Source organism: Physella acuta, unplaced genomic scaffold, assembly GCF_028476545.2.
Source record: "Physella acuta isolate Inbredline_101_S28 unplaced genomic scaffold, ASM2847654v3 ptg000287l, whole genome shotgun sequence".
In the NCBI taxonomy this organism is placed as follows: Eukaryota; Metazoa; Mollusca; class Gastropoda; family Physidae; genus Physella; species Physella acuta.
Window position 1 is genome coordinate 1 of NW_026731806.1, and position 14,187 is coordinate 14,187.

The window sequence follows — 14,187 nt, forward strand, 5'->3', positions numbered from 1 at the left end:
GGATTGGCCGGCCAATGCGCGGATTGGCCGGCTCTCTTGGCCAAAGCCCGAAGAACTTAGAACTAAGATCGTATTTCGTACATTGGCCGGCCAATGCGCGCACTGGCCGGGACGTACTGGCCAAAGTCTGAAGTGCTTAAACTTGACAGCGTATTTTGTACATTGGCCGGCCAATGCGGGCATTGGCCGGGATGTCCTGGCCAATGTTCTTTCTAGACTAAGTTGTGATCGCGTTTTCATTATTCAGGGTGCGGTTTCATTGTGAGTAACGTATTGTTTAGCAGTTGTTTGTGAATCAAGTTATTTCTGAACTAAAGAACATGTGGCCTGAACTTAAACTAGTTCACGGAAAACCAAGGCATAGCCAAAGCCAAGGTTCAGTCGAACGTGCCAACCAAGATGTTCAAAACATGATGATGACATGGATGCAAACAAATGAATCAGCTCATTGGGCTGAGAGTCTCAAATTCATTCAATTTTTGAAAAATCGTTCTTTTCATCAAGGAATCCAACAATCACCATACAAAGCCTTATTTGGATGCAAAGCAAAAGTGGGACTTAGCACTTCAAATCTACCAAGAGAGGCTCTCAATAAAATAGTTACTGAGGAAGATCTTGAGAACATTGAACAAGAAATGGAGGTTGCCATAAATGCAACTACATCCTCAGCTAACACATCTGCTGCCGTGGCGGAACTTCCAGACCAGTTGCGTGACAATAATGTGGCCAACAGATTCTGTGTAGTTAGTTTGTGAAAAACATTGTAGTGCAGCTCATTCTTGTGGATCCTGTGGCAAAGATGTCCATGCTATTTGTGGAGTACCCAATGAAGCAGACGAAGGGTACGGAGGGAACATTACCTGCAGATTGTGTCACAACAAACAAGACATCATGGAACACAGGTCAGCAGCTCATACTGGCTTGCAAAATCAAGGTGCTAAGATGCTTAAAACATCAAATACAAAATTTAAAGATGGTGAAGTGGGTGACAATGTACGCATCCGTTTTCCAGATGTTGACATAGGTCACGGTGATCCCCGAAGCGTGATTGCAGTTGTTATGAGCGTCAAGGGGGGGGGGGTTTCTACAAATTAGGAACGGAACATGGTGTTCTAAAACAACTGTATGCTAGAAGTGAGTTTTCAATTCTTCACGAAAAACTGCTCTTATTGTCGTCAGTTGGCACCGAGGAAAAATCACTACGAACCATCGCATCTTCACAATCATTGACTGGGGGCCAAGGCTACACTCGCTGCAATTGCACAACCAAGTGCATAACAAATCGCTGCAAGTGTAAAAATAACAAGCTCCTATGTAATTCTAAATGCCATAAAAGTTCAACTTGTTGTAACAAATTATAATATTGATTGATTGAGACTATAGTACAATAAAAATTTTGAATGTTTCTGTCATTTACTTTAATTAATAATCAATAAAGACTTAATTTCATGATCCTTCCGGCATTAAAAAACCCAAAATCTGCTCATGATTTTCTAATTCGGACTTTGGCCGGTCGTCCCTAGCCAGATGATCTTCTAATTAAGACTTTGGCCGGTCCACCATGGCCAGTCTGCGGATTGGCCGGCCAAAAGCCGAAATCAAGGAAAGTTTCGGACTTTGACCGACCTATAAGAGGCGATATTGGCCAATGCGCGGATTGGCAGGCCTATCCGCGCGTTGGCCGACTTCGGGCTTTGACCGTAACATATATATATATATGTATATGTATGTATATATATATATATATATATATATATATATATATATATATATATATATATATATATATATATATATATATATATATATATATATATATATATATATATATATATATATATATATATATATATATATATATATATATATATATATATATATATATATATATATATATATATATATATATATATATATGTGTGTGTGTATAGTAGTGCGGAATATATATTTATATATATATATATATATATATATATATATATATATATATATATATATATATATATATATATATATATATATATATATACAAACGTTCTATATTTCTTACCGAAGCCAACTGCTGCTCCAGCTTTGGAAGAGAAAAAGAAAATGGACGTAAAGTTACATTTTTTAACTTTTCATTAAATAACCGTTTTAATAAGACTAAAAGGAAGAAAATATATTATTTTCTTTGAATATATAATAATGCACCTTTATTTAGATAACTTTAAAGAAAAGCGTGGGTCGCTTCTTAAATTTTAAATATTCAATAGATCAAATAGTGTCCCATGCTTTTCTTTATAGATATTTAAATATTGGTGCATAATTATATAATTAAAGAAACGTAATTATAAAAAAACTTTCTATTAAAACTCTAGCAGTACCTCCAGCTCCGCCATAACCATCGATACCTCCAAGTCCACCAGGACCGCCGAACCCACCAGGGCCGTCAAGACCGCCAAGACCACCTCGCCCACCAGCGCTTGCGGCAGCTGTAGAAGATTATTACAAACTTTACTCAGATACAAGAATTTGACCAAAATAGGGCTGGTAGGTAGGTCACCAACCAGTTCTACGCCTCAATAAAAACCTGCATGAGCCATAGAACTGGTTGGTGACCTATTTACAAGCCCTATTGGTTATAACTTATAAGCCAGAGCATGCGCACTGACAAGGAAGCACGATCGCGCACACATACACTCTCTTTCTCCTCTCTTACACACGGGTCACTCACATGAATCTACAAGCAGAGGCGTAGCGGGGGGGGGGTGCGGATCGCACCGGGTGACACCATTTAGGGGGTGACACCAAGGCAAAAAATATCAAAATATATAGAGAAAAACTTGAGGGGAAGGGGGTGCAAATCGAAAGTTTGAGGGGGGGGGAGTGCAAATCGAAAGTTTGAGGGGGGGGGGGGGGGAGTGCAAATCGAAAATTTGAGGGGGGGGGGGGGGGGGGCTGCAAATAAAAAATTTGAAAGTTTGTCCCCGGGAAGGGTCGCTACGCCTCTGGGGGGTGACGCCATTAAGTGCCGCACCGGGTGACACCCGAACCGCTACGCCACTGCCTTCAAGGGTCACTCACCTGAACCCACACGGGTCACTCACCTGAAGCACTAGCACCACCCAAACCACCGATTCCGCTCGCGGTTGCAGCAGCTAAGAGAACAAATACAATTACATTTTTTAACTCTCCATCATGGTTAACTACTTAATTACTGTTAACTTCTTAATTAAAGTCAAATCCTTAATTAGGGTCAGATCCTTAATTAGGGTCAGATTCTTAATTATGGTTAACTCGTTAATTGCAGTTAACTCCTTAATTATAGTCCGACACTTAAGTACGGTCAGATCCTTAGTTATGGTCAACTCCTTAACAACTCATTAACTATGGTCAGATTAATAATTATGGCCATCTATTTAACTCCTAAGTAAGGTCAGATTTCTATTATAATTAACTCCATAAGTATGTTTAGATTCTTAATTATGGTCAACTCTTTAAATATACTCAGGTCTTTAATTATGATCAACTTCTTTATTATATTGAACTCTTTAATTGCGGTAAACTCCTAATTATCTGTCTCAGTTATCACTAAACGGATATCAAAAGAACACTAGAACAAAGGACGTTGCTGAGCTTTAAGCCGTATGTACTGTGTCTTACCTGATGCTGATGCAAACCCATCTAATCCACTAGCACTGGCTGCAGCTAAGAGAAGATGGTTATACAAATGTTAACGTTGTGTTGTAAAGATGGTTATACAAATGTTAACGTTGTGTTGTAAAGATGGTTATACAATTGTTAACCTTGTGTTGTAAAGATGGTTATACACATGTTAACATTATGTTTTAAAGTTGGTTATACAAGGTTAACATTGTGTTGTGAAAACAGTTAACATTGTGTTGTAAAGATTGGCTATACAAAGTTGACATTGTTGTAAAGATACAAAGTTAACATCGTGTTGTAAAGAAAAAATGTCCGTTCCGGCTAGGCGCTGCTTGAGCTAAATTGGGTAAATTGCCTTTAAAATTAAAACAAGCAAAACCTACCAGATGCGGCTGCTGCACCACCAACACCACCAAAACCATCACGACCACCATAACCATCGAAACCTCCAGCTGCAGCTAGGGGAATAAATAAGACTTTGTTATCACTTGGGAGGATGGGGGGGGGATAATTTTATAAATTATGTCCATGTAACATCTATTAGAAAATATCTTTACCAGCTGTCAGTAACTCTTGTGTAAAAACATTTGTCATAATGTTGATCATACATATGTAAACATATCTCATATGTAAAGTCTGTCATACGGTTAATATTACACGCGAAAACATATTGCTTTTGTTAACATTCTGTACGTATACACGTACCTGATGCAGATGCACTAGCGAATGTGTCAAAGCCGCCAGCGGCTCCTGTAAACAAAAGAACATATTTATTTTTTTCAGTGGCGTCGCTAGGTATGACTGGTAGGGTGGATTTCAAATATATTTATATTATAAACAGTATTTTATGAAATATAGACCAAATAATTTTTTTTAATATAAATAAATTGACAAGGAGGCAGTTATCTTACAATGGGTTGCGTATAGTTAAGGTTAAGGAAGGAAGGGGGGGGGGGGTGATAATAAGGTAAGGTTCAAATTAAAAAAAAAATTTGACGTTTAGACACACCAACAACCCTTAAAGGGTTAATGGATGTTTTTTTTTTTTTTTAGATTTTTAGATTATAACTGTCGCGTGTTATCTCAACTAGTTACGTCATTTCCAGCGAAAGGCAAAACTAGATCAACTAAGCCAGAGGCGTAGCGAGGGGGGGGGGTGTGCGGACCACACCGGGTGACACCATTTAGGGGGGGGGGTGACACCAAGGAAAAAAATAGTAAATTATATAGAGAAAAACTTGAGGGGGGGGGGGTTCAAATCGAAAGTTTGAGGGGGGGGGGGGTGCAAATCAAAAGTTTGTCCCCGTGAAGGGTTATTACGCATCTGGGGGGGGGGGTGACACCATTAAGTGCCGCACCGGGTGACACCCGACCTCGCTACGCCACTGAACTAAGCTAAAAGTTTTAGAAATTATTCAAACCAACAAAAACTAAGGCTACATTTTTAGAATTATTTACTTTTGATCGCTGATAAGTAATGCGCATAAATCAGAAGAAAAAAAATGTTAAGAATGATTTAAAACCCGCTAAAGTGCTATGTGATACTGATAGTAAAATATTTAATGAAGATAAAAGAATGAAAACTGTACCTCCTACGCCATAATCTCCGTAGCCATCATATCCAATCCCAATACCTTTTTTAATGAACAAAGTCAACAATTAGAACGCATGAAAGTAAATATAAGTCTCACTTAAATACCTAAGACTATTACAAAACAGATTGGATTTAAGTTTGCCGTCACTAGGTAAGCCAAACATGGGAAGAAGATGTGACAATGATGTATTTCATTAGACTTGACTTGTATAAAAAAAAAATCGACAAGCACACATCAATATAACATAATTAATAGAACGTATATCGATAGATGTAAAATATTACCTGCGCCGCCATCACCATAACCATCAAACCTGCCACCTCCTCCTGTAAAAAATACGAACGACAACAGATACAATTCAGAAAGTGAAGACTAAAAGTAAAGATTAAAAGTAAAGACTGAGCTTTCTTGAAGTTGTATAATGTAAACACATCCCTATCTTATATATATATATATATACATAGAAATACTTACTAAATCAACCACACATAACCACACAAATGCAACCACACACACTTAAACAAACTTATTAAGGCTTACACACACACACACATACACACACACATACAGACTCGTCAGTGTTACCATATAGAGACTCACCAATGGCACCACCGCGGTAATTGATTGAGAATCCCCGCCTGTTGTCGATAATGGTCGTGCCTCCATTTGGAGCTGTGGGTAAAAATATAACATCACGTGACTTATAGGTCAGAGGTCACACTATGGCTATTATTCAGAGACTGAGTTTTAGAATAATTTGAAAAACTTTTTAAATATCTACCGCCTAGTTTGAATTAAGCAAAGAAACAATATTTAAAAGCAAGAAGCTCATGCAAAATATGCCTTGAAAAAACTCTGCTCGAAGATGACGCAAGAAAGGCGCGGGTTGCCGCTGAGAAAGGTTCAAGACATTGCGTTAAGACTGGGGTCAAGTGGGCGACATGTTAATGCTTCTATTTTTCGCAGTCTCAGACATACGATAAAGGGTAATATAAGCTAATTTAATTAATCTTGTATATTAAAACGATAAAAGGTAAATTAGGTTGATTAATCTAGTAAATAAAAACGCTCGAGTAAACTATGTTTATTAATCTATTAAATTAAAAACGCTAAAGGGTAAACTATGTTTATTAATCTAGTGAATAAAAACAGTAAAGGATAAACTATAATCTAGTAAATAAAAACGCTAAAAGATAAACTAGGTTTATTAATCTAGTAAATAAAATCGCTAAAAGATAAACTAGGTTTATTAATCTAGTAAATAAAAACGATAGAGGGTTTATACTACACTTACTACACCGATTAATCTTGTATATTAAAACGATGAAGAGTAAGAGTACTCAGATTAATTTTGTTTATAAAAACGATATAGATCTAGGATAAACTAGACTGAATGACCTTGTATAAGCACACAGACAGTAAACTATTGCATGGGATAGGTCGGTCGCAACTAGTGCAGACTTCAGCCGTTTCTTTAAATGGTGGCGCCGTCCGACACAACTTGTCGAAACGTTGTGATGTATGACGCACGTGACAGATGAGCTAATCATGACGGATTGACTTGCCGGTCTCAATGGGGGTTGACAGACAGACATCATTTGTCTGTGACAGACATCATGTGGCTGTGACAGATATGTCCTTGTCAAGATCGTGCGCGGAGGACGGCGGTGGGGGAAGGGGGGGGGGGGGGGGGGTGGAGTAGGGGAGGGATATACACTTGCTGGTCAAAGTGGTAAGGGTTACGTCTCGTCACGTCAAAGTCACGAGTTCAAATACCACCCGTGTCAGTCTAATCTCACGTGATATACTTGGAATAAGCCAAGCGGGTTTATGTTTCATCGATGCACTGACATTATGATGCTTGGTTTTAATGTACATGATGTAGCATACACTCATACACATCACACGACCCCCCCCCCCCAATACATATATATGTATATTCAAAACGTAAATAATTATTTCACAATAAATGGACTAAATTTTATACTTTAATCCACCATTTATTGTTGGATTAACTTAATCCCACGTTTGAAAAAAAAAAAGCAAGTAATCTTGCACGAAAGCCGCTGGTTTTCTTTCTTGCCGGAAGTTACGCGCCCTTGAAATAATAACAAGTCTCTTAGTGCAGGTAGAGTAGCGTCCGCCTGTCTCCGTGGAAACGATACATTCGCAGCTTACAACCATGTAATATGGCCTAGTAAACGCGTCAGAAGTCATTTTATTTGTCTCAAGTCATCTTTGACTTATTTTGATGAATGATGTCGCCAAGTTGGGGTGAAACAACATCAAGAGGTGTGAAACCTACACTTCCGGAGTCGGGCGGACATTGAACAGTCGTCTGCTAGAGGTGACACGGTAATCTCTTACGTCTGCTTCGCTGACGTCAAGGTTACGTGGATCATTTTCTTTTAGAAAGATCCGAGGCGGGCACGGAAATTACCTGTATTAGTTTTAGGGTTGGGGGAAAGGGTGCAGAGTTTCTTCCAGGCATCTCTTCGGAAAAAAAAGTCTACCGCCCCCACAAACGAAATGAAATTTATATAGAAAATATATACTTTTAACAGTGTCCGCCCCCCTCCCCCCCCCCCCCGGAAATTTTAGTCCGCCTCCCCGAAAATTTCAAGTGCACCCCCCCCCCCACGAGAAAAAAGTCTGGAAGTAACACTAGGGGTGGGGTTTTTTTTTTTTGTTTGTCCCGGGGATTGGGACAGCAGAAAACATCCATAGACGCGAACAGATCTTGATGTGTTGGTTTCACATCACGAAAAAATAACATCTAGGATATTCTCACGGATTCGTTTAGCGATTCTATGCACGTCTAGATAGCTTAGTATTTAACCATTCCCAGATAAAAGTTAGATAAAAATTCACAGACAATATTTAGTCAACGATTGACAGCCAATATTTAGTCAACGATTGACAGACAATATTTAGGCAACGATTCACAGATATTATTTAGTCAAACATCTGACAGACAATATTTGGTCAACAATTCACAGACATTATTTAGTCAACAATTCACAGACAAAATTTAGTCAACAATTCACAGACATTATTTAGTCAACAATTCTCAGACAACCTTCACTCAATAATATACAGACATTCCATAGTCAACCAACTGAGAGCAATATACAGTTCACAAAACACATACAATATTTAGTCATTGCTGGACAGACAGTACACAATAGTTTACTCACTTGTGTAGGATTGGTAATCTGGAAATAAAAAGAACGATATATATATATATATATATATATATATATATATATATATATATATATATATATAAATTTATTTTAAAGAACTCTTTGCCATCGAATACTAAAATTTCTCCAGCCAATTTCTTTTCTTCAATACAGTGGTTCTTAACCTTTTGGGATGTACCGAACCCCCCTAGATTCATTAGCGCATTCACCCGAAACCTTCTTAACAGTTCCATTGTCCGTACTAACTAATTCCAACCGTTAATCATACGAGTCGGGTGTGTGTCTTCACCTCCAATGAAACCCCTGAGACTGACTCACCGAACCCCTGGGGTTCGATCGAGCCCAGGTTAAGAACCCCTGCTCTAACAGTCCACCCAGAATATCACTACTACAGTACAATATTGACTCACCTGGCTGAGCTAGATCGCTGATGTGTTTGTTGACAAATGGAATTTCTGAAAAGTCGAATGGGAAACTCGTTTCAATAAAAATACATTTCCGATTCATTTCCACTCACTTACACAATCACTCCGCCCCCACGCCCCCCCCCCCCCCTTCATTGTAGCTACATAATGATTCTCCTTAGAACCCTAACTCTACCCTGAATAAACCTACGACTAGAATTTAGGCATTTTCAGCTATGCTCGTCTTTAATTAACTGAAAACCCAATTTACAAAAAATCCTATTGGTAGCTTTGGAGTCATCCATAAATGACGCCACGCTTTTTTTGACGATTTTTACCTCCCCCCCCCTCGCCTCCGTCACACGTCGTCACAAAAAGCCAGACCCCCCCCCCTAAAATGACGTCACACCTATACCTACAACCCCCCCCCCCTCAAAATTGCAGTTGAATTTTTTTAAAACATCTATATTTTTTCTAAAATCTTGTCTAAAATCTTACAATTTATTAAAACAGTTATCTAAAATGCGAAATAACGCTAAAATTCGTTTTCTAACATTGCTTTTTTATAATGCAAAAAAATGTGACGTCGCAACATCTAAAACCCCCCCCCCCCCTCCCCCTCATCACACATCGTCACAAAATTACGGACCCCCCTCCCCCTACGAGTGTGACGTCATTTATGGATGACCCCTTTCAACTGTTTAGCCCAACCAATAAGCCTGCATTTCAAGGAATCAGTCCCGAACAGCCAGAATTGAAGCTTTGGTCCTGGTTTAAGCCCACATTTTATTAAGCAACCAGCCCTTAAACCTGCCCGCCTTACACACAGTGACTACTCACCAAGCCTACTTTTAAAACCAAGCCCATCAAAGCCCACCCCCACACCATACAGCAAAGCTCTTACTAACCAAGCCAACCAGAGCATGCATCACATACATCAGCCAAACCCTTACCAAACCCCACAATACATCATATACACTAGCCAAGCTCTTACCAACTCTTACCAACCCAGCCCACCAATGCCCACCCCAAATCACACACCAGCCAAGCCCCTACTCACCCTTGATCACGATGGGCTTGATGATCGGCCCCACAACGGGAGGCAGGACAGGACCGATGGGTCCTACAGGACCGATAGGACCAGGAAATATTGGCAGAGGACCAACAGGAACAATTGGTCCAATAGGTCCTCTAGGTCCAAATGGCCCTCTTGGTCCTAAAAACCCAATAGGTCCTCTGGGTCCTATTGGTCCTCTAGGACCAAATGGTCCTATTGGTAAAATGGGCAATGGGCCGCGAGGAACGATGGGTTTGATGATGGGTCCTATGGGTCCACGGGGAATTCTTCCTGTGGATTGGAAAGAATTCATTCCAATTTAAGGTAAGAAATTTAGGGCAAGAAATTTAAGGCAAGAAATTTAAGGCAAGAAATTTAAGGGAAGAAATTTAAGGCAAGAATTTTTTTTTGAGGCAAGAAATTTAAGTCAACTGCACAGACCAAAGTCAACTGCAATTTCGGTTATAAGGTTAATTTCAGTTAGTTTTTAAGTCAAAGCAAAACCGTGGATTCCACACGATTTATAACACAAATGGGGTTAGCTATGGTGTTTCGTTTTGTTATACATGTATTGTGTTATATGTGGTTGAGTGGTGGTATAGAGATTTGTTATATAATGGAATTGGACTTTTTAAAAAAAAATCTTTTTCCATTTTTTTTTCCTTCAAAATTCTGATATTTGGGATTTTTAGAGGAATAAGTAACTGGCTAATGCATTCATACTTTTTTTTCCGTAATGAAAGGTTTAGCGATTGTTTATAGTGTAGATTTTTTAACAAGCGATGTCCCATAAAGGATGTGATCTCCCTATTCTGAGGTTGTTTATTCCATCAATGATTGTTATGATTGGGTGCGGGATGAAGTGTTATGTCAAATTAGGAATGGAATTTATTCAGATGTTGTATGGGGTAGAGATGGGTGGGAGTCTGAGGCGTAGCGAGGGGGGGGGGGGGCGGGGTGCGGACCGCACCGGGTGACACCATTTAGGGGGGGGGGTGACACCAAGGCAAAAAATAGCAAAATATATAGAGAAAAACTTGAGGGGGGGGTGCAAATCGAAAGTTTGAGGGGGGTGCAAATCGAAAATTTAAAAGTTTGTCCCCGGGGAAGGGTCGCTACGTCTCTGGGGGGTGACACCATTAAGTGCCGCACCGGGTGACACCCGACCTCGCTACGCCACTGGTGGGAGTAGAGTAAAGAATAAGAAGCGTTGTATACTTTATGAAGTAACGTTGTATACTTTATGAAGTAACGTTGTATACTTTATGAAGTAACGTTGTATACTTTATAAAGTAACGTTGTACACTTTATGAAGTAACGGTGTATACTTTATGAAGTAACGTTGTATACTTTATAAAGTAACGTTGTACACTTTATGAAGTAACGGTGTATACTTTATGAAGTAACGTTGTATACTTTATAAAGTAACGTTGTATACTTTATAAAGTAACGGTGTATACTTTATAAAGTAACGTTGTATACTTTATAAAGTAACGGTGTATACTTTATAAAGTAACGTTTTATACTTTATAAAGTTACTAGTGCGTTGCTTACCTGACACCAGGCAAGTATTTATAATTAGTTAATTATTTTAATGCCACTGCCTTTTAAAATCCCGTTTAGTCTAAATTATTTAAAAAATTAATTTTTAGTTTTATTGATATCACTTATTCGATAATTTTGTAAATGAACTTAAGTAAAAATGACGTCACTCACCGCTCATGCATGACGGAACTGCCAGGGCCAGGAGGAGTAGATACGGGGTCAAGGCCATTTGGAACATTCTCGACGGGTTGCAAATTTGCCTCGTCTTTAGGCACAATAGAAAAAAAACCATGAATGTGTAATTAGCTTGATTAGACAGTACAAAGTAGACATAATTTAAAACTAAGAACAAAGAAAAATTTAATTTAAAAAAAAGTTTAAAATCATAAGGTTTCACCGAAACAATTTTTAGAGAGTGTATTTTTGCTGAACGGTTATAATGTTATGAGTTAACCATATAAAAAATGTATTTGAGAGTATCAAAAAGTTATTAATTGAACCTTAAGGTTACACATAAACAATTTTTTAGAGAGTAAATTTTTGCTGAACGGTTATAATGTTATGAGTTAACGATACAAAAAGAAAGTGTTTTTGAGAGTATTAAAATGTTATTAATTGAACCTTATGGTTTCACCGAAATAATTTTTTATGGATTCCTACTTTGGGGACGGCGTGGCCTAGCGATAGAGCTCTAGACTGCTAAGCCGAAAGTCTCGAGTTCGAATCGGGGTTCAATCAGAAGAACGTCCCTGAATCCACCCAGCTCTGATGGGTACCTAACTCACGTTAATGATAAAAGGCGGCTGGGCAAAGTACTGACCACACTATCCCATTTTATGCCGAGGTCACTGAAACAGATGAACTCTATTTCTTCTGCCCCATATTTGGGCACAAACGGGAACAGATGATGATGATGATATTTTTATTTATGAATTTGAAACAAGTGTGTTGTTAAAATCACCAGTCGAATTATTGAGATATTTATTAATCAAGGTATAGCCTATCTCTAGAGAGTACGTTTCTGCATTAATACCAAAGCGTTTTGAGTTTATCAAAGACTATTAAAGGGTAATTGAAAATGTTTCACATAAACCACAAACGATTTCCTGAGAGAGTATATTTCTGCATTAAAATAAAAACGGTTTGAGTTTCTTGAAAAACTTATATTAGATAACGAATCCCTTAAACCCGACTATATCTAAAAAATAATTTGTTAAGATAGTATATTTCTTCATAAATATTAAAACTCCTGGAATTTTTCAAAATTGCGTTTTATTAGAGAGTATTTAAAACCTATCATTAAAACTAGACGATATCACAAAATCTATTTGTTTGGAGAGTATTAATCTTTATTAATATTACAACGGTTTGAGTTAATAAAAAAAAATATTAGAGAATATTTGAAAAACTTATCCCATAACAAAACCAATTTTTTAAGTCAGTATATTTCTTCATAAAAATTTAAACGGTTGGAGTATTTTAATGTTACGTTTTTTAGAGTGTATTGGAAAACTTATCAATGAAAGTAGAAGATTAAAGATATCACAATTATATTTCTTCATAAAAATTGAAACGTTTGGAATTTATTTTAAAAAAATAACGTTTTATTAAAGAGTATTGGAAAACTTTCTCTTAAACAAGATGATATCACAGAATCTATTTGTTGAGAGTATATTTCTTTGTAAAAAAAATGAAACGCTTTGTATTTATCAAACTAACGTTTAAATAATGAGTATTGGAAAACGTATCCATTAAACCAGATGATGTCATAGAACACATTTGTTAAGAAAGTATATTTCATCATAGTAAATTAAAACGTTTGAAATGTATAAAATAACTTTTTATAAAAGAGTATTGGAAAATTATTTCTTAAACTAGAAGATATCACAGATTCTATTTAGTGAGAGAGTATATTTCTTCATAAAAAGTGAAACGGTTTGAATTTATCAAACAAACGTTTTATTAGGGAGTATTGTAAAAAAATATTAATTAAACCGGACGATATCACAAAATCTATTTGTTGAGAGAGTATATTTATAACAATTGAAACGTTTTGAATTTATCAAACTAACGTTTTGTTAGAGTATCGTAAAACTTATCCTTGAAACAAGACGACGTGACAGAACCCATTTTGGTTAGAGAGTATATTCATAAAAATTTAAACGTTTTGCAAATATCAAATTAACGTTGTATTAGAGATTATTGAAAAACTTATTACTTAAACCGCACTTAAAGCGGACGATATCAAATAATCTATTTATTGCGAGAGTATTTTTATAACAATTTAATTAAACGTTTTGAAATTATCAAACTAACGTTTTGTTAGAGAGTATCGTAAACCTTATCCTTGAAACCAAACAACGTGACAGAACCCATTTGGGTTAGAGAGTATCAGACTTACCCCTGTGGTAAAGCTATGCAGCTCGACTGGAGGATCAGTGGCTTTAGACGGAGGGTCAGCGTTTTTTTTATATGACCCCCCAATCAAGTCTGTCTTAGGCCATCCATCATCCCCTGCAAACTATTTGAAACTTGCTAAAGCTATAACTTTCAATGGCCGTGATGGATCTTTTGTCTCACGTCTGCCGGGTTTTTTTTTAATGTGGTGTGCGTGAGTGGGTGTCAGTGCCTGTGTGATGTGTGAGAACGAGTGCATGTGTGTGAGTGCGTTTGTGTTAAATAGATGAGGGTTTTTTTAATGTTATTATTTGATTATATGTGAGTGTGTGTTA

At 37.4% G+C, this 14,187-nt stretch overlaps 1 protein-coding gene and 1 long non-coding RNA gene across 2 annotated transcripts; both read right to left on the minus strand.

The window, feature by feature from the left end:
• Positions 1–2,396: 2,396 nt before the first annotated feature.
• LOC131939657 (uncharacterized) lies at positions 2,397–4,108 on the minus strand. Its single transcript, XR_009386451.1, has 4 exons — positions 4,032–4,108; positions 3,646–3,690; positions 3,090–3,140; positions 2,397–2,474 (listed from the first exon to the last, which is right to left on the minus strand). It is a non-coding gene; the product is annotated as an uncharacterized LOC131939657 (long non-coding RNA).
• A 219-nt stretch (positions 4,109–4,327) lies between these two features.
• On the minus strand, positions 4,328–13,890 carry LOC131939658 (collagen alpha-2(I) chain-like). Its single transcript, XM_059298111.1, has 9 exons — positions 13,857–13,890; positions 11,627–11,720; positions 9,914–10,201; positions 8,860–8,904; positions 8,441–8,458; positions 5,844–5,915; positions 5,528–5,569; positions 5,238–5,282; positions 4,328–4,398 (listed from the first exon to the last, which is right to left on the minus strand). Exons 2-9 carry the CDS (start codon positions 11,691–11,693, stop codon positions 4,328–4,330), a joined length of 648 nt encoding a protein of 215 aa, XP_059154094.1. The 5' UTR covers positions 11,694–11,720; positions 13,857–13,890.
• Between the last annotated feature and the right edge of the window lie 297 nt (positions 13,891–14,187).

Bases quoted from the DNA above. Each gene is read 5' to 3' on its own strand.
- LOC131939658 (XM_059298111.1), bottom strand. From the start codon at position 11,693: ATGTTCCAAATGGCCTTGACCCCGTATCTACTCCTCCTGGCCCTGGCA. The intron at 5,570-5,843 runs GTGAGTCTCTAT...TATTTTTTACAG, and splicing joins TTACCGCGGTGGTGCCATTG to GAGGAGGTGGCAGGTTTGAT. The intron at 5,283-5,527 runs GTAATATTTTAC...TCATTAAAAAAG, and splicing joins TTATGGTGATGGCGGCGCAG to GTATTGGGATTGGATATGAT.